We start from the raw sequence: 25,774 nt of genomic DNA on the forward strand, positions 1-25,774 counted from the left end.
TAGGAGCTTCTATTTTTATTCTGTAACCTTAAGTATACTGCTAAGTAAGAGAAACTATCAGCATTTCATTAGGTACAGAGCCTCTATCTTCCTGACACACAATCTTGTGGAAGTCTGTGTTTTATAACTGTTTAGTATAGTATGGTTTTTAGGCTAAGCAAGTTATTAACAAAATCAAGCTACAATATGGCAGAATGCAGTCCCACTAGACAAACAAGAAACTAGTGCAAGATAGTTCATTCATTCATTCATCTTCTACCGCTTATCCGAACTACCTCGGGTCACGGGGAGCCTGTGCCTATCTCAGGCGTCATCGGGCATCAAGGCAGGATACACCCTGGACGGAGTGCCAACCCATCGCAGGGCACACACACACTCTCATTCACTCACGCAGTGCAAGATAGTTACAGAGTAAAAAAGACAGAGTCACAAGTAAACACACTTTTAGAGTGAATGCGATTACTCGGGAGTGTAGCCATCAAGATAATTAATACTAATTATGCCATCCTATATTCACAAGTGCATAAGCTTTACTGTATGTTGAATTTTTCTCAATACACGATACATCAACATTGTTCATCAGATTTGGATGCTAGTGATACTGCATGTCAGACTTTCCTAAGCTTCATGTTTTTTTTTTTTGCTATATTTGGCATAAAATATTATGGTTTTAGTTCATCATGCAAAAAATATGTATAAAAGTATAAAAAATAATAAAAGTGACAATTTTGGAGATGAGAATTATATGCAAATAATTTGAAAAATCTGTATTGGTATAGTTCACCCAGAAATTGAAATTAATCAGCACAACTCTGAATATGGAGAAGTTCTCTTGTGTAAATAACAGACTGAATATGGGCCAAAGCATTGCACTGCTTGCTGCATAAACCTCTTACCCAGTCTGAACCCTGGGAACTAATGAAGCTGCAAACTTTGTGCTTATGAATCTTCTGATCTTCTGATTAAATTTTCTACAGGAAGAAGGATGTAATAGTGTAGCTTATAGACCTACATTCTAAGACATACTTGATAGTGTTGTCATTCTATTTCATATTTTGTCTCAATAAGAAAAGTGGACAGTGATCACAGTGGGTCTCACAGCTCCAAGGTCCTCAGTTTAATCATGACCTTGGATATATGCAGTGTATCACTGCATGATTTTTTCTGTGTCTACATGGGTTTCCACTGGGTTTTCTGGTTTCATTCCAAAAATATGCAAGTAGGTGGATTGATTATATTAAATTGCCCTTTAGTATGATTAACTGTGTGAATTTGTGTGCTTGGTGCTCTGTCCTTATGCCCAATGCTCCAGAGGATAATAGATAAAAGAGGTTAAGGAAGTCATTTACTAAACATCATTTATCAATCAGTTAATATTTTTATTACATGTACAGTAAGAAATATAGCACTAAGGCTTAATTAAAACTAATTTTCTATGTCCCCAAAGCATCTCCCTTTCTGCCTGTCCTCGAGGAGACGTGCTGTGTGAGTGGCATGCTCCATATGCTCAACGCAATGCTCTGATTTCGTGCTCACTGACTCCCGACTTATCTTGCCAGCCGTTTCAGAAAAGTACAGATTTATATCTCTTGACGTTTATCTTGTGTTCCTCCAGCAATGCAGGGAACGAATGGTGAAATGAGATACGGCTGTGGCTTAGACCTTTTCCATTGCTCCAGTTTCATCCAATAAAGTTTTTTATCAATATTTCCACCTCACTGTGATAAAATCTTTTAAACCCCATTGTGTCTAAATAAGTCTTCCTGTGGGTCTCTTGCTGTGATAATGCTAACTCTGAGCTTCCTCTTCTAAGTAACGTCCCCTGAACACAAAATCCTGCCTGTATGAGTTTCAGCTAATGCTGCACTACCACTGCATCACTATATTTTGTTATAAATTGTGCATCTTGATATGCGCAACATTGAACTGATGGTATTTTAAATAACCATTCATCCATTCATCTTCTAACGCTTATCCGAACTACCTCGAACTATCTCAGGAGTCATCGGGCATCAAGGCAGGATACACCCTGGACGGAGTGCCAACCCATCGCAGGGCACACATACACTCTCATTCACTCACGCACTCACACACTACGGACAATTTTCCAGAGATGCCAATCAACCTACCATGCATGTCTTTGGACCGGGGGAGGAAACCGGAGTACCCGTAGGAAACCCCCGAGGCACAGGGAGAACATGCAAACTCCACACACACAAGGCGGAGGCGGGAATCGAACCCCCAACCCTGGAGGTGTGAGGCGAACGTGCTAACCACTAAGCCACCGTGCCCCCCTATTTTAAATAACCAGTTAATGAAATATAATTCACCTTTGCCAAACATATGTGTCACACTCAGAATCCAAAAATTGGACCAGAACTTTTAGACAGAGCCCTTGGACCAGAACTTTTAGACAAAGCCTGACCATGACTGCCCCACCCTGCAATTTTTAAAAAAAATAAAGCATATACCTTACTGTTTTCTCCATTCATTCAAGGGTTTGAGTAGTCTTAGTGATACACAGAAGGCAGTTTTACTACAGGTGAATGGTTTTGTTCTTGTTTGTAGCTTCTGCTCACTGAGTTGGAGCTTGTTAAAAAGCTACACTTTGATGATTTTGGTAGATGAGGTGAAAGAGTCTTCCATTTCAGAGTTTTCTGTCTTTGTTTAGATGAGGTTTAAGTTTATCTGTTTTTTTTTTTTATTCACTTATGCAACTCAACTCAAACCAACTGACTGATGAGTGGTTAGAAATTCAGACCCTCACACTGATACTGTAACCTTTTTAAATTCATTTTAGATTGTATAACTGTTGTGTAACTTGTGTTCTAGTTGTTATGTGATGCACTATAATAGGCTAATCATTCTTTTCAGTTCTATGCTTGTTGAAGTCCCCCGGCTGGCTGGGGCCTCTAAGAACCAGCCCGGCAGGCCTGGTTGGTAATCTACCCCTGCTGTGACTTTATTTACATACTGTACATTAAAATGTGAAATTCATGATACAAAACGGACTAAAAAAAGTTAGATTAGAGTTAAAGCAGCTCCATGTGTGCCATCTGTTGGGTCAAGACCGGAAGATTGAGATCCTACTTCATGCATAGATTTATGCGGGTGGCAGAAGACGTTCTGTTAAAAGCCTGAGCGAGCCTGACCTGTCTGAATATAGCACCACTCTCTAATACTCATCTGTGCTAAAATAGGAACAAGAAAACCAGAGTGCTTCTGTCATCACACATACATGGTCAAACACAGTCAGGCTGAAAGGGAAAAAGAGAATGCGTAAGGTGAAAGAAGTGAAGAAAAGAAGCACTTAAAAAGATTATGTCAGGTTTATTTATAAAACCAAAAATGGAAGGTATGAGTAGATCAGCTTTATATCTTGCACACAATTAACCAACCAACAAACACACTCCAAAAACAAATCTCACAGAACTATTTAAGGAAAACATATAAGAAACCTTGGGTGAGATCATTCAGAAATTAACAAGCCCTTTCCATGGGGTAGGCTAGAGCAATAGGTGAAAAATACAGGGCTCTAACCATGATGTAGCCTCATAATAAAGGTGGCGGAAAATCAGTGACCATGGAAGAACTCCAATATGTCAAGAAGAACCATCTACACTTTAATAGTTCCTTAATCATGAGTAACAGTCTACCAAAGTTAGTCCACCAAATCAGAAGAGCTGCTGTCATTTGGAATAAAAGACCAGATGCTGTCAGTGTATGAATGCAAGACCAGATGCTGTCAGTGTATGAATGTACTGTAATAACAGATGCCAATTTCCTTTAGAGGACAAGAAGTGAAAGGAAGCACTGAGGGAATGACAGATAGACAGAGAGACAGAAGGTATAAAATAAGTAGGTTATGATGCAATGCCTGTATCTGTTTAGTTCTGGATCTGGATCTGTGTATGGATTAACCTGAAATGGTCATGGAAGGGTATTTTTTTTAAGTAAAAGGGTGTTTATAAATATGAAGCCTCCCACTGTGCTCATGGAAACCATGGAAAACACAAAGGGAAATCATTTGAATTTGAATAAATTTAGCTAATTCACAAAACCAGTATCCTAATAACAAGTCACCTAATTTGAATCAGGCAGGATGCTGAATAATAATTGTGCACATCCTTTCTTCATATCTGACTGTTTGCACACACCAGTATGAAAGAAAAAAGCTCCCGATCGTGTCCCATGCGATCCCTGTCCTGGTGCATATCTCTAGTCATAACCAGGTGAGCTTTAAATCTTTCAGGAAGCTGGCAAAAATAGTGGGTATCCTACTAATATCTTTATTTCTATTTGTCTCTTTATCTTTTCACTCTGAATAATACAGTCACATTTGGTTACATACAAAGAACAGAGTGAGAAGCCAACAATGACGCTCTGTCACTATCAGTAACATTTTCAAGACGTTCAATGCTCTTGCAATATTGTAATGCCAAAAAAGTCTTATTGAATTGAATTGAAACTAAATTACAAAAGAGAAAGTAGAACGGGAATAAAAAAAAGAATATAAGTGAGACAAAAAGATGGTGAGACAGAATGGTTGGAGAGAGAAACAGCAGCTTCTCTTATGAAAGTGAGAGTCCCATGCTCCCATACTAATATCAGCAAGCTGCTGCAAAAAGAAAGTAAAGCCGCTCTCCTGCTGTCATGTACATCCCCCAGAGCACACAGAGTCTTACATGCTTCATACCAATGGGATCGCTTCAGCAAGGCAGAGTGCAAGTACAATGTTGCCGGGTCACACACACACCCACACACACATACACACATACACACCTGCTGCCTAACACACCAAGAGCTGCATGGCTGTGTCTTGTTGTCTGTGTGTGTCACGAGTCACTGTGTGTCCTTTCCCCTGTCCCTCTGCTTGTGGGGTAAGTGTGCCAGTCCTGCCCTGCAGTGGATGGCAGGGTGCCCTCGTCTCTCTTTGTCCTCTTCCTCCAAGAGAAGGAGTGAACCAGAGAAAGGGAGGGCTCCGTCTGCCCCAACTGGAGGACGAGGTCAGATGGCTGCAGGCTCACTCTGCATTTTCTCCATTTCAGCAGTAAAGACACTCCTTCCGTTTCTCCTGAGGGACCTGCACCTCCTCCGGATGGAGATGTCTCTACTCCACCTGCGGATGGAGGAGGGGGGGATGGAGATGGAGATCCAACGCCAGAGTCTCGAGAGCCGGTGGTGGTGGAAGTGGAAGTAAAGGAGAGAGTGAATGAGAAAGAAGGAACGAAACCTGCAGCTAAGTCCCCTGAGCAGTATCAGCAGCAGGAGCAGCAAGAGGACAAGGGGAAGAAAGAAACAGAGGAAGAGGAAGCTGGAGGAGGGAGGGGAAGTGCAGGAGGAGGAGGCAGGAGGCCCAGTCTGCACCACACCGCATCTTCTCCTATGAGGGTGCAAAGGAACGGGGCCTGCAGCCATGCCAGCACTTCTGACTACGAGCTCTCTCTTGACCTCAAAAACAAGCAGGTAGGGTGCAAGGTGCTGTGGAAATGGCAGTTTGGAAGGGGCCGATGTATGAGTGGCGTGTGAGTGACTTGGCGTTGTGCTTTTTGGGGCTGATGTTCAGTGTTGGAATATATGTTTTAGGGGCTTTGATGTTTTTGGAGGCTTGATAACTTAGTGCCTTTGTGAGTTGGAATGTGACCCGTGTAGATTAGGATAAAGCTGGTTTCTTTAGATTTGCTCATTCATCATCATCCTCCTCCTCCTCATTCCCATTCATCTACATCAAAATAGTACTTCAAATCTTCATCTCCTGCATTAGTTTGGCATGTGATCACCACAAGTTTTTGTCTTTTTGTCTTTTTCTCTTTCTCTCTCCTTATCTCTGTCTACCTGGGCTTTTATTAGAATTTCAACAATGGAATAGAAGCTCCATACTCAGAACTAAGACCTCACAAGCAGTCCCAGTTATTCAGAGCTTTTACTCAATGTCATGTTATACCTATAAAAAAAAAAATATTCAGAGACTGTAATATATGAGAGAAATAAATTGAACTGTCATGCTAACAAGTGGAGCCCAAAATTCAAATTCCTACATGGTTCTACTATATTGTGTTATAGACTTCACTACTATATTCATTTATTTTTGTTGAGATGAAGAGTTTTTCCTAATGGCAGATATAAATCAATAGAGGTGTATATCAGTTACACTGTGTGTGCGTGTTCTGGTGAGGAGCAACTGATCAAAGGAGCGTAGGAGTATCTGAACGTTTTGAGCTTGTGGGGACTTATGACTTCTCTCCATGTAGAAAACTACAGCTTTTATTTAAAAAGCTTAAAAAGCCAAATGTTTCCTGTTGTTTTACTGAGGTTAAATTTAGAGTTAGATTTAGATGGAGCAGTAATTTGCATTGAAGGTCTACAAAAGAAGAGTGTGTGAACATATAACTTGGTTAGGATAAAGTAAGGTTTTCTGGTACATTTATGCCACAACAGTGCTCACAGTGCAGTTTTAATCATCATTGGCCTTTATATCAATATTGGTATGTAAATATTCATATATTGCATACAAAATTTTGCAGTCTCATTAAAGTGGTCATGAGATGTTATTTAATCATGGCCAGCTTACCTATAGATGTTTGTCAGATTTTTTCACTTGTAGTAGTTTCTAATATGTAGTTAGATTCTTGTTACTGAGAGGGAACTGCTAGCTGTGGGATTTCTATATACAGATCTAAAATGAACCATGTTCTATGGTTGCATAATATCAATACTACGTATATGTGTATCTCTCTTCTTGCTGCTGTGAATATGCTGAGATTTAGTTGGAGTTTTTATACACTCAAATGTGTGTATGTACAGAAAACACATGACCATTCCACCTATATGTACTTTCTGAACATCCCAGTCCAAATTTAATCCCTCTTTGCTTTTATAATAGCCTCCACTCTGCTCTGCAGGCTTGCCACTGAATTTTGGATTGAGGGAATTTGTGTTAGACAGAAGAGTATAAGTTTTGATCAAGCACTGATGTTGGATGAGGAGGTTTAAATTGCAGTCGCTGTTCCAGTTTATCCCAAAGTCGTTCGGTTGTTCAGAGTCAGAGCTGTGTGTCGAGCACTTGATTTTTTTTTTTATCAAACCAATTCATGCAGATCATGTCTTCTTTGATCTCACTAAGGGGCAATGTCATGGTGGAACAGGTTTGGGCCTTGGACTCTGTGGGAAAGTGTCCAAATATGGTTGGCCATTAACTGTATTTTGCCGAAAATATTTTGCTACCTAATATTATTATTATTATTATCAGTAGTAGTAGTAGTAATATTGCATGGATGTTATATTAATAAAGCTAATATAATGTAAATTAATCAGTGCACTATAAAAAAGTATAGATTTGGGCATTGGTATCTCAGTTGATAAGGTTGGGACCACCAAGCTGCCACTGCTTGGCCCTTAAGCAAAACTCTTAACCATCCACTGGTAAAGAAGAATATATGTTGCTCTGGATACAAACATTTGCCAAATGCCATAAATACAAATTTCAGATGTCTTCCTGCATGTAAAATCTAGCATTACTGGCAGTAATTAAATTTCATCATAATTTATGTTTTTTCCACTCGTGAAGTGATGTGATCAGCACTGTGCTCTAAAACGGGTATTAAATTGGTGCTTGGACAAATGTTACTGGGTGCATTCAAGCTTCATTCCATTCGTCATGCTATTCATGCTTAGAATGTAAATGATCTTCCTCACAGCAGTTACCTTTCTGAAATGTGTCTTCCCCTGGAGCTGAGCTGTTGTGAATCAAACAGCTTGTATTACCTACCGTATACAGTATGTGTATTTTGGAACTTTACATTACTTGTAGTGGGAGTTGACATAATTACATCACATTTTCCTTTTATTTGCTTAATAAATTAGTTTATTTGCTTCAAGCCCAGCCATGAAAAATGGGCCTTAATGTAGTGTGCTCCAGCTTCATCCTCAGCCCATATGGCCCTTACACTTCTCCTCTTTTTTTATTACAATTTTTTTGTTTGCACTGCAGACAGTAAAGTAATAAATAAGAATAAAGAATTAATTCTAATGCCCTTCATAGACTGTTAGATAGGCTACAATTTGTGTTTGCTAGTCTTTCCAAGAGTTAATGTTTTCAGACATTCAAAATCAAGCAAAATCAAGCAAATGTCGCAATATTCAAAGGAGCCTTCAATTTTTCAAAATAACCTGCATTTTTTTACTGCAGATTTAGGCATATATGTGTTCTATGTTTATCACAATATGCATTCATCCAAATCGCTCTTTAATTCGCGTGTTGAACATGAGCACAAGTAATTATATATGTGGTTTCAGTAGTAGGAATTCTGTACTTGCAACCGGCTCAAGTAATATACAACAAATTTAAAAAAGTACAGAAACTCAAGCTCCATCACAAATTTTGAAAATAAACCTGCAGAAGAAAAATTGTGAAATCCTGGAGGGAATGATTTATTTATTAGTGTGTCTCAAATCTGTTCAAGATGTAGTGCAAGTTCAAGAGACGTCACAGAAAATAAAAATCGTTTGTATACTGCATTCCTTTTCTCCATGTGGAATTTTCAGTGCTATGGCTTTTTTTTTCAACATCAGGTAATAGGTACTTGTCTTTCATCAGGGGCCCTTATATTTTATTTCAAGTTTGGAGTCCACATTTAATATTAATTTGAATGTGATTATGATTCATTCATTCTTCTACAGTAACTATTTTATCCTTGTTCAGGTCTATAGTAGGTGGAAAACACCTTGGCTAAGACATTCAATCATGCAAATTTAGAGTAGCTGGTCCATCTACTGGCAATCTCTGACATGTGGGAGAAACCCAGTTAACCTTGAGTAACACACAGACTCACAGAGAACATGCCAAACCCAGCAGAGATCCCAACATATGGACCTGAGAGACACCTTTTTGATGTCACCTCATTCCAATGCAAAATTCTTATTAATCAAACAATTTATATACTTTTGATCCCATCAGTCTTCTCCCATAAACAGAACTATTTCCCTTGTGTATACAAGCTCGCTGTTAATCGATTTTTTTGTAACCCGCGACACAGCCTCCGAGAGGCTACATTCTGGTGCCTCCAAAGATAGCTATAACTTCACCCCTTCTGCATGATTACCTGTTTATGCTAATAAAATCCAGCATAAGCTCGCAACGAGACCTTTGATTATCACGTCTCATGCTGATCGGCTTATAAATATACATGCATCCATGAGATACACATCATCAGTGCAAATGAGGAATTAATGTCAAGCACCAAAAATGGAACTAGAAAACTATTAAGATAAGCACACAACAATGTGAATATATTATATTACTGTAGCAACCACTTTTCAGAAGTTCCTGGCCAGTTTGCAGATATGAATTTAGTGATAGGAGTGTTTTAAGACTGCATTTGTATATACCATTTGCAAGGAGAAATTTAAAATGGTGTGAGAAAAACTTCCAAAAATCTGTGGAAAGAATAGTAAATAAAAACGAAAGTGAGAATCTGGGCTTTATTTAACTGAAAACGAATATCAGCTAAACAGAGGGCGAGAGATTAAATCTCATGGACCACAGTGTATTTGGTTTGACCTTTTCTTTTGAAGGTTTTTTCATTCCCCAAACAATAGTAATCTTATTTTCTTTCAAATAGACCAAAGAAATTTTATCTAAAAGGCTGTGAAACTAATATAGTAGAAGAGCAACTCTAGATGAAGTTTCTTTAAATGGCTAGAGTTTTAGTTTTTATTTAAGCCTATTAATCTTTGTGTTTAGGTGCAAATTACATTTTGTATACTTGGTTAATTTATTTATAAATGACCAATATTTAAAGATTTAAGATAAGATTTAGTTTGTAGTGATTAGATTTTCACACGTGAATGTGAAGAATATGTGATCATACTGTACAGTATATGAAAAGAAAAAGAATCAGAAGAATTTTAAAAAATAACATAAAATCTGATTTTCTCTGAAGAAAATCTAATATATACATCCAGTACATACATGCAATATTATATGGGAAACTACATGTAAAAAAATAAAGCCATGGTAAAATAAATTCATTGTGTAATAAGTCTTAGGGAAAATAAAGACAGAATGAAGTGTCACAAATGTGAAAATGAAACCACAGCAAATTTTACACATGAATCATGTAATTATTCACACATGAGATATATTTCAGCAATTATAATCAGGCCATTTTGACTAAGGGTAACAAAACAAAATTATGTGTTTGCAAATATGCAACAATGATGATTTTAGTTTCTGGAACATTTATTTCCATCTACTATTTTCACTTCCATTTGTGTTTACCGCCAGTAGGAGAATCCTTAATCAGAGGAGCAACCTTTGAGTCTATATTACTTTACATTGCTAGTATCTGGTATTGTAAAATAAACTTGTACATTTTTCTACTATACAATAGAAGAAGAAGTACATTTAGTACAAAGTAGTGAACAGAACCATTGTGTTTACACTCCATATTTTTAAGGAAGACATACAGTAAGTGTCCTGTTTTGTGTATTTTGTATATATACACATAACTTTTTTCAGTTATATAATTTGGTTATAAATGCAATATTTTTCGTAAAACATTTTGAATTAAAGCTGAAAGTCTACACTTTAATCACAGGTGATTGCTTCATTTCAGATTGTGTGTCCAGAGGAAAAATGACAAATATTGTATCACTGTATAAATAATTATAGACTCAACTGTATGTGTCATTTGAGTAAAGTGGAGTCATGTTCTAGTCCAACAATGGCAGTTGAAGCTCGGAAGGAGGACTGATCCTGCTGTCAGGCTAAATTTGCTGTGCTGATTAGAAAGGAGTGATGTTAGTGCTATATTCCATGCCATTGACCCCCATCTTCTATGGCCACACCATTTCTGGAATGATCTCTCGTTCTGCCGGTACTTAAAGTGATCAGAAGCAGAACTGACAGGATGGAATCACTATAAGTCGTACTCTCTTTCTCTTTCTGTCTCCATTTCCTTTTGCTTTCAGACATCTCTTGAACATTATTCTTATAGCAAGATACATATACAAATCTATTAAACACATCTACAAATATATTAAATTGAATTTCTGTTTCTCAGACGCATTTGCATATTGTTTTTCACAGTTTGTCCTATGTGTTATAGAGAACACAAATCAAAGCCAGAGACACATTCGAATTTCTGCCCTTTATTTATTCACCATTTTGCCACAGGGTTCCCATGGAGCACAAAAAAAATTATCCAAAATGACTTTACTAATCAACTAAGCGCCCTTCTGAGCCCCCATCCAGTGTTTAGGACCACCTCTGTGCATTCATATCTGAATTTTAATGTGCGTATGAGGCACAGCTCTTATAAACAGCCTCAGCGTATTACCATCACTCCCTTTTACTTTTGTCCCCTGTATTTCCTATAACGTTAATTTCCTGTATGTTAATTAAATTAATTTCCTGTATTTTTTTCTCCCACAAAGTTTTATGGCTTTGTCACATTAAATCTGGGCCACAGAAATTTCCTGATAAACATGATGAATGTTCAAAGCAGGTTTTGCTAGTCAGGAGTGATAGTGCTCATGACTCAGGTCTCATTCTGTGAAAAGAGATGACTGAACCACACACTCCTGAACCCCTTGAATCAAAAAACATTCTTAGTATTCTGCACATACCAGCCCTTTCCCACAGGACTAAAGCTGAAATATACATTTGCAGAGATGTGAAGACTCTTCGGTGTCATTTGGAGTCCCCTCTTTGTCTGCTGATGGTTTGAAATGATTTGAAAGTACATGACAGTACAAGATTGGTGTGCATTAAAGGTTGCTCTACATGTTTCTATTAGAGCAGAGGGGATACCACAGAGAGTACTCAGGTACACTGGGATACCATGGTTTGGCCAATAGCTTTCAATAACAGTTAAAAAGTTCACTTCAATTTTGTGTGGTTTCTACTTCATCAAGAGAGGATTGTACTGGCTGCTTTGGTTTTTTTTATAAAGTCAGATATTCCGTAATGCCCAAAGCAACAAATCTGTTAACTTTTTCTGTTATCTTTTAAATCCTTGTGTCATACTCATGTGAGCGCCTTTTCTAACGACCAATCACTGATTATTATTATTTCCCAAATCCTTTTTTCATACAAATGGGTATACTTGGTCCGCACTAATGTTTAGGTAGATGGTACATGTCAAAGTGATATCTGCATGAATGCTAAGACTTCCTTGTAGATCGTTGTATAGTGTTACACTTCATCACACTGCTTAATCAACTTGGGTGTCTATGACTGTCACTGGTTCACTGATTGTTCATCTTTGGACAATTTTAGTAGTTATTAACCACTGCATACTGGAATCACCTCAACAGATCTGCTGTTTTGGAGATACTCTGGTCTAGCCATCACAATTTGGCCCTTGTCAAAGATGCTCAGGGCCTTACAATTGACCGTTTTTCTTGTTTCCAAAACATCAGCTTTAAGAACTGACTTCTTACTTGATGCCTAGTATATCCCACACCAAATTTCCCTTCATTTAAAATCTTTTTTATGTTAAGAACATAATTTATATATATATATATATATATATATATATATATATATATATATATATATATATATATATATATATCAATTACGTTTGAGCCCATGAAAAAGAGGGACTTTTTTCAGTTATATAATTTGGTTATAAATGCAATATTTTTCTTAAAACTTTTTGAATTAAAGCTGAAAGTCTACACTTTAATCACAGGGGATTGCTTCATTTCAGATTGTGTGTCCAGAGGAAAAATGACAAATATTGTATCACTGTATAAATAATTATAGACTCAACTGTATGTGTCATTTGAGTAAAGTGGAGTCATGTTCTAGTCCAACAATGGGAGTTGAAGCTCGGAAGGAGGACTGATCCTGCTGTCAGGCTAAATTTGCTGTGCTGATTAGAAAGGAGTGATGTTAGTGCTATATTCCATGCCATTGACCCCCATCTTCTATGGCCACACCATTTCCGGAATGATCATATAAGAACATATTGTTCCTCTTATGACTGTCAAGCAAATTACCAAGCATTTTGTTAACAAGTTATATACATACCCATTAAAAAAAAATAGCCTGTCTGAATACAGAGAGCTAACTGATTATTGCTTATTTCAGTATTCAGAGACTATTTTCAAATGAAAGAACCTCCCTTGTTTAAATGCTCATCTCCTAGTAATGACTTCTGGAGGGAACGGGCTGATTGAGGAAGATGAGGTTCTCAGAAATGACTGTCATGAAGCATCTAAGTATATAAATGACACATGATGCACTGTCATTTGTGTTTAACAAAGCGTCAGGCAGAATACAGTGAAATAATCCTGACCCTGTCACACTCCTCTGGGTCTTGCTGTGTCAATGACTCTGGCATACTCCTAAAGCAATCATTCAATTAGATAAAGGACATACGCATTTCTTTATTTGAGCTGCAGCTGAATTTACTCACCATAAAATTGTTCACATGAGGAAATAAGGCTTTCTTTTTGTAGACAAAAGTGATAGCCCACTATTTTCTCAGTCTCTGCAACGTCCTACTGCAGCTCCATGTTCAGTTTAGTTTAGTGTGTAGTGATCGTCAGTGGTTGATTGCTTGAAAAGAACATGTCTTATGAATATCACTGTATTTGTTTATTAACTGGTTACAACTTTTATATTTTAGTGGATTTTAAGGATCTAATAAATGTCAGTATTTATTTTTGTTTATTCGTTTATTATTATTATGGCCTCCATTTGAGTTTTTCACATCATCCTAAACCATTTCATTCACTGTTAACAGAGCAACATCAACAACCACTATTCATGTTTGTGTGGCCCCTTTGTCAAACCCAATTTGTGTCACCAGCCATAAGAAAATAAAGCAAGAAAGCCAGTGTCCAAATTTGGCTAGTTTTTAAACTGCTGTTACAAATTGATTTTAATCAGTTATCATCAGTAACTGATTCATCGTGGTCAGGTCTCATGATCTGGAGCTTGTCACATGATCACATAGGCACAAGATGGAAATACAGCTTGGGTAGGACGAGTGTTGATTTGTTATTATTATTGTCCTTTATTTTTTGTTAGTTATATTAATTAGGTTGCTTTTGACTGAATATTTGGTAGTTTTTCCAACACCGTACTGGCAACCCTGCTGATAACCAATATTATAGGGCAAGCAGTAGTCACAGTGAGTGAATTTATATGTACAAAACAATTTGAGAGCTTCAAAACATCTTTGTTTTTGGCACAAATTCAGCAAACTGATTTTGACATAAATTCCATCAATGTGTTTCATGCGCTTGTATTTCTAACGTACTAAAAGGAAAATTTTAGGTCTAGGTGAAAGTCATTCACTCAGTAATCAGATTTCTTCTTGTAACACCACTACAAGTAGCAAGCGTATTCATTTAATTCCCTTTCACAGTAGCTAGGTGCAGAAAAATTGCTTGAACTTGATTTATCAACTGACCAATAGTGCTGAAGTGCTGATAAATTCTTATTTCCTTCTTCAATCATTTCAAATCTACAAAATCTTTAGATCATGCTGCGTAGACTACTAGCTGCAACCTTGATGATCGATCTCTCAAATTAAGATTTGAATCTTAATGATTTGCTTAGGTTTTGTAGTTAAAGTGTTCACATAAAACTATCTTTATTTCTCACTCCTATTATGCAGTATGTACAGTATTTGTTGAGCCTCGACAAGCAGAATGACTTCTTCTTACAATGTGTTGAATACGCCATATTTGTTTTCTATTTTGGATTCAGTCCTTCTCATTAATTTAAATGCATCTTTTATGCTCACTGACCTCATCATGACTATTGTTGCCAGTATGTGCCCTCACATCAACACTGACCCCTCTTATTCTTTGTTTCTTTCTGTCTCTGCAGATCGAAATGTTAGAGCACAAATATGGGGGTCACCTCATCTCGCGCCGTGCCGCCTGCAAAATTCAGACAGCCTTCCGCCAGTACCAGCTCAGCAAGAACTTTGAGAAAATCCGCAACTCCCTGCTGGAGAGCCGGCTTCCTCGCCGGATCTCCCTGCGTAAAGTGCGTGTTCAGAATGCCGAAGGTTTCTCAGCTGAGAGGGCGCTGGCCGAAGGCTGCTCTGTTGCAGGCATTCCCCTGGTTCGGTCCCCATCACTGCCTGTTACCGTGGGTGGAAATCTCACAGACCTGGAAGACTCCTTTACAGAACAGGTACAGTCCCTAGCCAAGTCCATTGACGATGCCCTTAGCAACTGGAGCATGAAGACTATGTGCTCTTTGCAGGAGGGAGGCACCTATCAATTTAGTACTGAAGCCTTTGGCACTGCAGGTGGAAAACCTACAGTGGCTGTAACTGTTGGAGAGAGTGGTACCTTAGATCAGGCGACCCTACAGAGTGGTACAGTGTTGGGAGACAATGCAGACATTTCTCGTAGTGCCAGCAAGCTAATGATGGCCTTTCGGGATGTGACAGTGCAGATTGATAGTCAAAATTTTCATATGTCCTCCTCTGTCATGGAGTCCTCCACATCAGTGTCTCTTGGGAACTGTGTCCAGCAGGGGCCCGGAGTGACTGAGACCCCCAAACAACCCCTTATAGATGAAACAAAACACCTAGAACCGCCTCCACCCCCCCAAGAACCAATTCCCCCACCCCCAGAGTCAGATCTTGGAGATTTCCCAGAGAGTGATTTCCCAGCACCACCCCCCTGTGAAGAAGAACTTTTAGAGGATCTATCACCTCTTGCCCTGGAGAAGACAGAGTCTCCATTGCCAGAGGTTGCATCCCCAGTGGAGACAGTAGAAGAGTCCATTCCTCAAGTAGGACTAACTCCAGAGGTCCCTACTGTGGAGGTTCTTGAAGCCAAGCGACAACTTTCAGACCCAGCTGACAACAGCTCAGAGCAGATGAGCAGCAGCAGCACATCAACATCTGCCCGTTCAGCTTCGGAGGCCTCATCCAAGGAAGCGCTGCAGACTATGATGCTCAGCCTGCCACGCTACCACTGTGAAAACCCAAGCAGCTGCAAATCACCTACCCTCTCTACAGATGTCATGCGTAAACGCCTATACCGTATTGGTCTCAACCTCTTCAACGTGTGAGTACTCTCAGTAGTTCTTTCTCCCCTTTTTCATCAACACTATTTGTTGAATTGTTGTACTTTTTGATCTAGCACTTGAAGTGGTCCCCAGATAGACTAGTGTTCATAATTCTATAAAATAACATTGCAAGAAAATGCAAACAACAACAGTCTAGCAACAATAAGTCACATTACTTACAGGTATAGACTGGATAAACACTTTCTTTCTCACTTTAATATCTATCAATCTTCAGCATTGTTATATTTGGTTTCAGTGTTGCTTAATCATATTCACTCATTTTCTCTTTTTCAACTGCTCTCCCATGAGGACTCTCTTGAGTCTGTTTCTGTCAACATGCACATACTCACCCCCAGCTATGGCTTGCCTCCCCTTCCACAAATGCCTGTCACTTTGGGTTTGCCTGAGTCTCTATAAATAGCTCTGCTTCTATCCAAATATGGCTTGTCTACTCCCACGCCTGCACGGCCTATTCCTATATAATTGAAGATTTGCAAGCAGACAGAGTATCAGTGACTCTTATCCTTCAATTAAAATTATCACACACACACACACACACACACACACACACACACACACACACACACACACACACACACACACACAATCATTAGGAAGGATTTAACTCTAATATGAAACTTTCACCCTTTATTATTCTAAGGCAAAGAAGAGCTATCTTTGTTATATTTCCTAAAGTAAATAAAATGTTAAATAAGTTTTGAATTATTATAGTCTTTTTATTAATTCTCATTGGTTATGCTCTGCATTTGGCTATGTGTCATATTGATGGAAGATTATGTAGGCTCACACTCCAAAGAACATAACCTCATGCATGGAGGCAATTATGCTAATCGCCTTATAAACATAAGAATACTGTTGAGAATGCACCTGAGCATTAATAGCATAAACAAGCATGTTATTAGACGATTAGCGGCTCTATGGTAACACACAGATGCAGTTTATAATTATAGATGTAGGCATTGATTGACTAGACAGTAAACTTATGGTGATATGCTGAGAATATTTCAAAGCAAACTGCAGTAAGGAAGCTGTGATTTAGTTAGAGTTGATTCAGCTTGTCGTTGTATGGGACATTTGGCCAGCGTTGTCACCAACCCTGAGCCTCAGCTCTCAATCAACGATGGTCTGACCTAAGGTTGGTGAGAGAGAGCAATTCCCTGTTCGATTTCTCATTAGTCATTCTATTAAAGTCGGTCAGTAATCTCGGCTTGGTAATTAAAAGTTCTCCTGGAAACAGCCATCAAGAGAGCTGAAAAGTTTCAAGATGACATGGCACTTCTCCTTTCTCCCGGTGGCCTTATTTCTAGATCTCTAAGCTGCAAGACGAATTTTCTGCTCATTTGACTTCCACTTCTGCATCCAAAAAGATGCAGTTCCTACATTTTAATGAATGCTCTTTGTGCTGGAAGTAATCTGTGGTGTATCAGCCTTGCAACGGATGGCAGCATGAGTCTTAGAGGGCAGGGTGACTCATGTGGCTCGAGGTAAGAATTACTCTGGCATTACCCTTTGTATGCCAGGGACAGACACTGTACAGTCATCATAGGCAGTTATGTCATTGACAAACTACTCTTTGCTTCTGCAGATTTGTTTTGCAGCTCATCAAGCAATTGATATTAATATGATATGATATGAAATTTTACTCATGAATTGATTTTGCAGTTCTAACCCTGCCTCACATTGCAAGTTGTAATACTTGTGATCATTTTACAAAATCTTAAAAAAAACTATTAAATAAACTATAATTTAAGCAATTTAATGCAGCCAGTAAATCATTGTATGCACTGTATGTGACAACACTGCAATGGGTAGTGGTAGCTCACTATTAATGGTTCAGCTGGTCAGCTCTATGCTTGCACTTTTTTGTGAAAGGAGTGTCTTTTAAAAATCCCTTCCCATCCTTTGAGATATTTAGATATTAAAGGTAGATGAGCGCAGGTTCTTGTCCAGAAGCTGTCCAGATCGCTCTGTGTTTCTGAGAAATGCCAAGCTGTACGTACACTACACCCCACGTGCACAAAAAAAATGTCTAACTTAATGACTATTTTGCAGTGGTTTTGTCAGCACAGTATGGAGCAATAAAAATAAAAGAGGCACAGTAAAAAGGACATATGGTTATGGTTAAAATGCCCTCTAACGATCCTTCTGTCACTTCTGTATTGCCTGATGCACTGTGCACATTCCTGACAAAGCACTTTTGCAGCTTTAGAAAAAAACTTAACTTTATCTCTTACGCGTTTTACTTTTTTTTCCTTCATGCACTGTGGGAGATAAGCAGGAGCCATATTATCAAAGCGAGCTGATATGATAAAGAGAGACAGAAAGAGAGAGGGACAAGCAGAAAACAAGGGAAAGAGAGTGAGGGAAACAGAGTCTCATTAGTTCCCGTAGTTTATTTCTTTAGTCCGGTACCTGGACCAGACTTCAGCTGAATCTGAAGCAGGTGTGCGTGCAAGTGTGTGTGTGTGTGTGTGTGTGTGTGTGTGTGTGTGTGTGTGTGTGTGTGTGTGTGTGTTAGGGATTATAGGAGTCAATAGCGTAGCCTGATGCTCTTCCTCATATTAGCTAATTAAGAGTTTGCAATTTGAGAAGCGATGGATGAAGGGTTGGCTGCATGTGTGTGTCTGTGGATATGGGTTTATTCTTGGTTCAGAGTTAGAAGATAGAGGATGTCTGCAGAGGAAAAACTGCCAGATTGTTATGCAGTTTACATTACTCTTGTTCTCTAGTTTACATTTTCAGCTAATGTACAAAAAGAACAGAGATATTTTATTTCCCTGAACTCTGCAAAAACAGCAGGAGACAGCTAGGACAGGTGAAGACACGGTTCACACACTTGTTGTTGTGTTGGAGGAGGATAACTGGTTTAGTATAAAATATTCCTAGGGAAAGTTTTTAAAAATTTATTTTTTTTCAGCAGGGTGTGAAGAATATTCTCAGACTTGAATACAAGTGTGTCTACTGAGAAATGCTAGACAAACAACAATTGAAAACACAATTTGGTGATGAAGGTATTTTTTTATACTTCCACTCGAGTTTGCCTGTGTGTTTGTTTCTGTGTTTCTCTCTCTCTCTCTCTCTCTCTCTCTCTCTCTCTCTCTCTCTCTCTCTCTCTCTGTATGTGTGTATGTGTGTGTGTGTATTCCCAGGCACTAGCTCTGAATAAATCATGAGTGCAAGTGCGGAGGTGGATAGGCGGAGACACGGATGAGGTAGGAGAGGAAAAGTAGACAGATGTGTGTGAGAAAAAGGGAGAGTGGGAAAAGGTGGACAAGCGTCATTAGCAAAGTAAATGAGGATATGAGAAACAGTGTAGTAGATGTAGAACACATAGAAAAGCTAATGTCACCTTAGTAACGACAAAGGTCAAAGACAAGGACCTGTGTCTGTGACTAGTTTCACGCAGAACACAATCAACACTACATTTACATTTATTCTTCATTATGCTTTCATCCAAAAAAACTTATAAGCAATGCATTATATCAGGCAGATAACAGAGGTGTTAGAAGAATTAGAGGTCAGGCAGAGTTAGAGGTCTGAAATTGGGTCTTTAGTCAAATTTTGAAGATAGTGATAGATTCTGTTGTCCAGATTCTGATAATAATCAGTAACTAATTTGAATGATTTCATGACTACAATTAAACTAACCGTAAAAGACAGTTGTTGCAAGAGTAAATCATATCAATTTTGACTTACTTCTAGGTTCTGGGAGACTCCAGAAAATAAATACAACATTTTAATGTGCTCAAGAAAGAAAGGAAGAAAACATAAAAGAAATACAATCTCTGACTTTTTTTACTGAATTATAACAGGGCTGTCAATTTGACTCTGTGTATTTGACTGTTGTAAAAAACAAGAAGCTATTTTCAGGAATTGAATTGATCTCTCTGGTCACTGGTCATTGCATGCCCATCGACCTGTGCCTCTGGCAGATATCTGATTGTAGAAGGCCATTTTATGTAATGGACATTAGGAAAGCGAGATTGCAGTATACAAATCGAGTGTCCAACGGCACGTATACAGTATATGTCAAAATCCATCATCATGCATCTAGAACAAAGATGTAAATCATATACCCTTTTCTAGTAAATATCGCCTGCATTAGATTATTCATTAGATATATTATTTCGGAACTCAGTTATGTGGGTGTGCGCTTTTTAAAAGAAGATGGCTGAAATGAGATACTGTACTAATAATACTATGATGTACTATAGAAAGTTTTGAGATTGCTTGCTCATTTTCCACCCCTCTATATATATTTTTTTTCTATATTGTTCACTGTTATAGTATAAATATAAATATTATATACTTACCTATATATTATTTGATTATATCAAAGGTTTGCGGACACCTGACCATCACTCCCATATGTGGCTCTTTTTCATCTGTTCCCACATCAGTTGTATAGAATGTCTGTAAATGCTACAGGATTACAATTTCCATTCACTGGACCTAAAGACCTTAAACCTGTTCCAGCATGACAATGCCACTGTGCACAAACTTAAACGTCCTGCTCAGCATTGATCTCAACTCCACTGAACACCTTTGGGATGAATTGGAACACTGATTACACCCCGGACCTCCTCACCCAACATCAGTGTCTGACCTCAATTATGCTCTAGTGGCTGAATGATCAGAAATCTCCAAAGCCATTTTCCCAAATCTAGTCTATTAATGCGGTTAATAATGCGCAGATGTGGTAGCTTATTGGTTAAGGGGATGGACCTCTGATTGGAAGGCTGTGAATTTAAATCCCAGGTCCACCAACCTGCCACTGCTGCCCCCTGAGCAAGGCCTTTAAAGCTTAGTTGTATAAAATGAGATTGAATATAAGTCACTCTGGATAAAGGCATCTGCCAAAACGCCATTAGTGTCATAACAGCAAATTAATTAAGCTTTCGTTTGTGAGCACCAATAAACATTCAGGGAGAATTCAAGGCTGCATCCCAAACCACTTACCTTATCACTATGACTCACAGTTACTGAGTATCAAAGAAAAAAAACTAAAACATATCAGTTGCTCTGCTGTAATCTAAATCTATAGAGCGATCCCACTAACATTAGCTCACTAAAATACAGTGCATACTGTAGATCAATTCTGGTCAATAAGTTGTGTTTGTGTCCTATAAGTTTATTTATTTAAAATTTGTGATTTCTATGTAATTTCTTATTTAATTCTGCTCCAGACCATAAAAAACTGTACTTGAGACACTGTCTTTCAAAACATACATTAAAAATAGACACACCAAGGTGACCACTCACTTTTGAATATTATCACCAAGTCTGAAACACCAAAATAGAGGGACACATACAAACACCTCTTGTTAGTCGATACAGTCTATCATAAGTTTTCTGGATAAACAATGCCATGACCGAGTAGGAATACAAATTTCATAAGGATAAATCAAATGACTAATAACTAGCTTCCAACCAATTAAAAAACAAAGTGAGAAAAACTGCTGTTACTCCTGAATCCATTTCTTTTTTGTAGTATCATACTGACCCTTTCAGTATACTGATTCCTGTTTTCCTTTCTTTTATTTTTTTATTTTTTAAACGCTCTTATTCTTTCCCTCCATGACCTGCTACCTGATTTTTTCTCATGCCTACAGTTAAACATGATGTATCTGAACTGTTGTGTAACGCATACATTCAAATTTCATACCAGTTGTGACTCGACACAGTGCAGAAATTAAAATCGGGATTGTCACAGCAGCTAATATTACAGAGTATTTATCCCTCTTGATGCTATCATTTTTATTTTTATGTAAAAAAAAATCCTAAACACTGCAGCTTTCAGAGAGAGAATCAGATGAGGCAGAAGTGCTTCATCATGGCTGGAAGTTATGCTCTGAGAGAGCAAAAGAAATGTGTTATGACAGATTCAACAGCTAATACTCTTCACTCAATGAAGAGATAAAGCCCAAAAATGAGATGCTTTTATAAAAATAGCTATCAACTGCAAACTTTTATTTCTTCAGAAATCACCACACTGTACTTGCTCTGTGCTCCCTCGGTTCTTTATAATGGCTCCTAATTATGTTAATGAATCGCTTGCTGCTAAATAGAAACTCGTGTGCAGATTATACCCTCAATCACTTCAATTCTATCAATGTATATTATTCTATATTAGTCAATATTGTCTATATGCACATATATATTGTTGTCACAGTGTTTTTCCTGCAGATGTTTGACATGATGCTTGGTATAAAATGCTCTATTCAATTAAAAATCATGCTTTCTTTTTCTTAAACAGAAATCCAGATAAAGGCCTCCAGTTTCTCATCTCACGAGGTTTCATTCCTGATACACCCATAGGCGTAGCACACTTCCTGCTGCAGAGGAAAGGCCTAAGCCGCCAGATGATCGGCGAGTTTCTTGGCAACAGCAAGAAGCCCTTCAACAGAGATGTCCTAGAGTGAGTGGTTAAAACATATCAATTTTATAAGAAGAATATGAAAAAAGAAGGGAGGGAACTATGGAAGAGTCTTTTGAAATCTGAAAGCTCTACTAGTTTTGAAGCAGCTGGGCAGGTGGGTAAAAACAGAAATGATACGAAAGAGCCAAATAAAAGAGTGTGAACGAGAAAAAAGCACACACTCATAGAGGAGAGGGAATATTGCCTCAGTGAACTGAGGATGTTCATTTAGCTTTGTTTTTTTTTTTCTTCTCAGTTTCTTCAGAGAATGGTGGCATCTTTTAATGAGATGTTCTAGAACAGCAGCTGAGCCCCTACATCCAAAGCCTGTTAAGAGACACAGAGGGAATGATATGGCACTGCTGTATGTGTGTGGAAATCAAAGTGTTTATGTTTTAACCTTGTGTGAATTTTTTTTGTTGGTCTCCTTAAGGAAAAAGGTTAGATTTAGACACAGACAAAGTATTAATTAGCTAATTAATAATATGCAAGATGTAAGTAGAAGATCGTCACGAGAAATGTACGATTAACATCCAACCGTGTAAGATAGATTTATCATGGGTGGATCAATCCATGCTGCTGCTCTGTGCTCAGTGTTGTCCCTGTTAACAGTGTTACATCTTCTTGGCTTATTTGGAAGCGTATTGGTGGTCAAATAGTCGGTGCATGTAGGAGTGGGAAAAGAAGGAAAGACTGAGGAGAAATCACTGTAAATAGCCTAGTTATAATTATTAAATTCGTTACAAAAGGCTGTCTTTATCAATACGTTTTAAAATGGTTACCTATTAATATTAGACAGATGTTTAATAATTAGCATCCTCAGAACCTTGTTGCTCTGTCAGCCAGAGCAGAGGCAGGCAACATCTGTTTTCATTCAGCAGGATTACATAATACAAACAATTAATAATTAGGTGAGCTAGAAGAACATTCACGTTACATCAGTGATATTTATTTGTAATAAATAAATAGTTGAAAAATTAATACAGGATATTAAATGGTAGCAGAGATGAGATTTGAAGTTGTAAACCTTGTAAACCTTAGAGTGCAGCTAGATCCTAATATTGTATGGGGGTGGAAGGGCACAGGATTTAAAAACTAGCCATTACAGCAGTCTTTTAGCTAAGAGTAAAGGTATGTGGGACTGTATGAACAAAATTAGCCATTTAATCCAGTATGACCCTGAGCAGGATAAAGCAGTTACTGATGCTAGATGAATGAAATCAGTAAATGTGCCATGAACACCAGAGATATTCTCATGTTAATCCCAAGAGAGTAATATCTGCTCACCCACTCCCACCTGCATGAAAGTAAAAAACACCTACTCCTACATCATATTTGTTCTGTCCTGATGGATTCAATGCACCAATTTATACATATGCATGTGTCCCCAGACTCAATGCACCAATACATACAAATCAGTCTATGTGCTGATATTAAACCTGGAGAAATTGGCAATGACAGAAAATAAGCGTGAAGAAAATTAGATACAGAAGCAATACCGTGAGGTTGCCAATGACACAAAACAACAGAGAGGGGAATTGTAATAGCATGAGCTCTCAAACGACAGAGCTTGATTGCAGAGTGGGCTGATTGATGCTTGGTTGCTCTCACACACAGAGTGTCATCATTGTTCTGCAGGTCATGCTCTACCCCAATTTAAACAATACAAGCTCTGGAAAAAAAAAAATCAGTAACATTTGTATGTGTTCCATGGTGTTAAGCCCTTGATCTTTCAAGGAGACTCTTACAAACTAAGGCTTACCCTCAGCACACATATTGAATCCCTATCTGTCTTTCTGACTTCCGAAAGAATGGAGTTTAAGTCCAAATTATATGAAATGACTGACATGAAGAGGAGATTTCTGGGGGGTGGAGGGGACGACATGTGTATCCTGGTTTCACTCCACTGGGTGAAGTGCTCCCTGCCATCTGGCCACAGTGATATGCTTTTCAGCTACACTCAGAGGAGCAGTGCATGGCTATTTAAGGCTCTTGGTGTAATACAGGCTTATGCTACTGGTGCACTGCAGGCCCAGAGAGAGGATAAGCAACCTGCAGATGGGAGGTTTCAGACAGTGAGAGTCATGGTTTAATAAACCATCATGATATAATGCTGTGGATGAAAATACTCAGCAAATGAGATGTAAGAGTGTAGCAGGCCTGTGCATGGCGATGGTTCATCAATGTAGTCTGGTAACAGCTCCCAGTGATGCTACTGTAAAACAAACGTTAAATAAGAATGTTGTTCATTTATGGATTTATTGCCAATCATAGCAAGTATTCCCACACAGGAACATAATTGGTTAATGGCTGGATGAAGACTGCTGTGCTGTTTGGATTCTTAGGGGCGTTATGTGCCATTGAGGTAATTTTTAAGTAAGATATTGTCTCACTATAGATATAAAATATAAGACAATATACAGGATTATGTTGAATCTGCAACTTTAAAAGACAATCATCTCTCACGTCTTTACACAGCTTATACCATCTTTATGCCTTTTATACAGTAGTTTAAAATTTATTGTCATGTCCATGAAGAGTGGTTTAAGCATTTCTATATAATGAATGCTTACTATATTATGCTAGAGTTGTATACTCCTACCCGGAAAAATGCCTACAGTCATAAAAGTGACATAGTGGGAGATATTCGCACATTCAATATTATAAATTATTTACATACTATGGAAGGCAACAAAAAGGTGCAGTGAATTGTGCATACAGTCAGTACACAGTGAATCATGCTTGCAAAGAAGCTTTTGTGTGTTAAGACACTTCAGTTCAGCAAGCACTGAGACACACACACTTCTTTACGGCCTTTACTTCGCCTACACGTCAAGTTAGTTGAAGTCAAAGAGCCCTGGTCTAAAAAACAAATTGTGCTGTTTGTCAAAAAGTGTTGAATTTTAAGAAAACATCGACTCATGAGATGGCATAAGAATAAAAGCATCTGTTTCGGACACACCTTTGGGCTGTTGTGGGGGCATACAACAGATTTCTGCATGTATGCTGAGTCAGTCTGTTCCACTCATTTATAAAGGAAAGCAGGGCCAGAGAAACCTGTCACATCATTCACATTCTGATTACAGAAAACAGTGCTCCATCTGGAAGACTGTGTACACCTGAGCACTGTTCTCAGCATATTCAGATCAGTCCACACACACACACAAACACACACGATAGCCTGAGAAAACCCTTCAAATGGTAAAATTTGACATTTTCTCCTACAGAGAATTTTACTGACATCAGATCTTAATGACAAGTTAAGTTTTAGCATTTGAAAGTAA

General features: G+C 38.2%; 2 protein-coding genes across 2 annotated transcripts in view; both read left to right on the forward strand.

Moving 5' to 3' along the window:
* Positions 1-5,243, forward strand: part of LOC132858759 (IQ motif and SEC7 domain-containing protein 3-like) — a 45,117-nt gene extending 39,874 nt beyond the window's left edge. Inside the window, exons 3-4 of the mRNA XM_060889219.1 lie at positions 5,049-5,174; positions 5,240-5,243. Coding sequence (XP_060745202.1) covers positions 5,049-5,174; positions 5,240-5,243 — 130 coding nt within the window. The remainder of the gene's footprint in view (positions 1-5,048; positions 5,175-5,239) is intronic.
* Positions 5,244-5,385: 142 nt separating this feature from the next.
* The window catches only part of iqsec3a (IQ motif and Sec7 domain ArfGEF 3a), a 57,005-nt gene continuing 36,616 nt past the window's right edge, over positions 5,386-25,774 (forward strand). The window contains exons 1-3 of the mRNA XM_060889586.1: positions 5,386-5,466; positions 14,852-16,050; positions 22,329-22,490. Coding sequence (XP_060745569.1) covers positions 5,386-5,466; positions 14,852-16,050; positions 22,329-22,490 — 1,442 coding nt within the window. The remainder of the gene's footprint in view (positions 5,467-14,851; positions 16,051-22,328; positions 22,491-25,774) is intronic.

Source organism: Tachysurus vachellii, chromosome 16 (genome assembly GCF_030014155.1).
Source record: "Tachysurus vachellii isolate PV-2020 chromosome 16, HZAU_Pvac_v1, whole genome shotgun sequence".
NCBI lineage: Eukaryota > Metazoa > Chordata > Actinopteri > Siluriformes > Bagridae > Tachysurus > Tachysurus vachellii.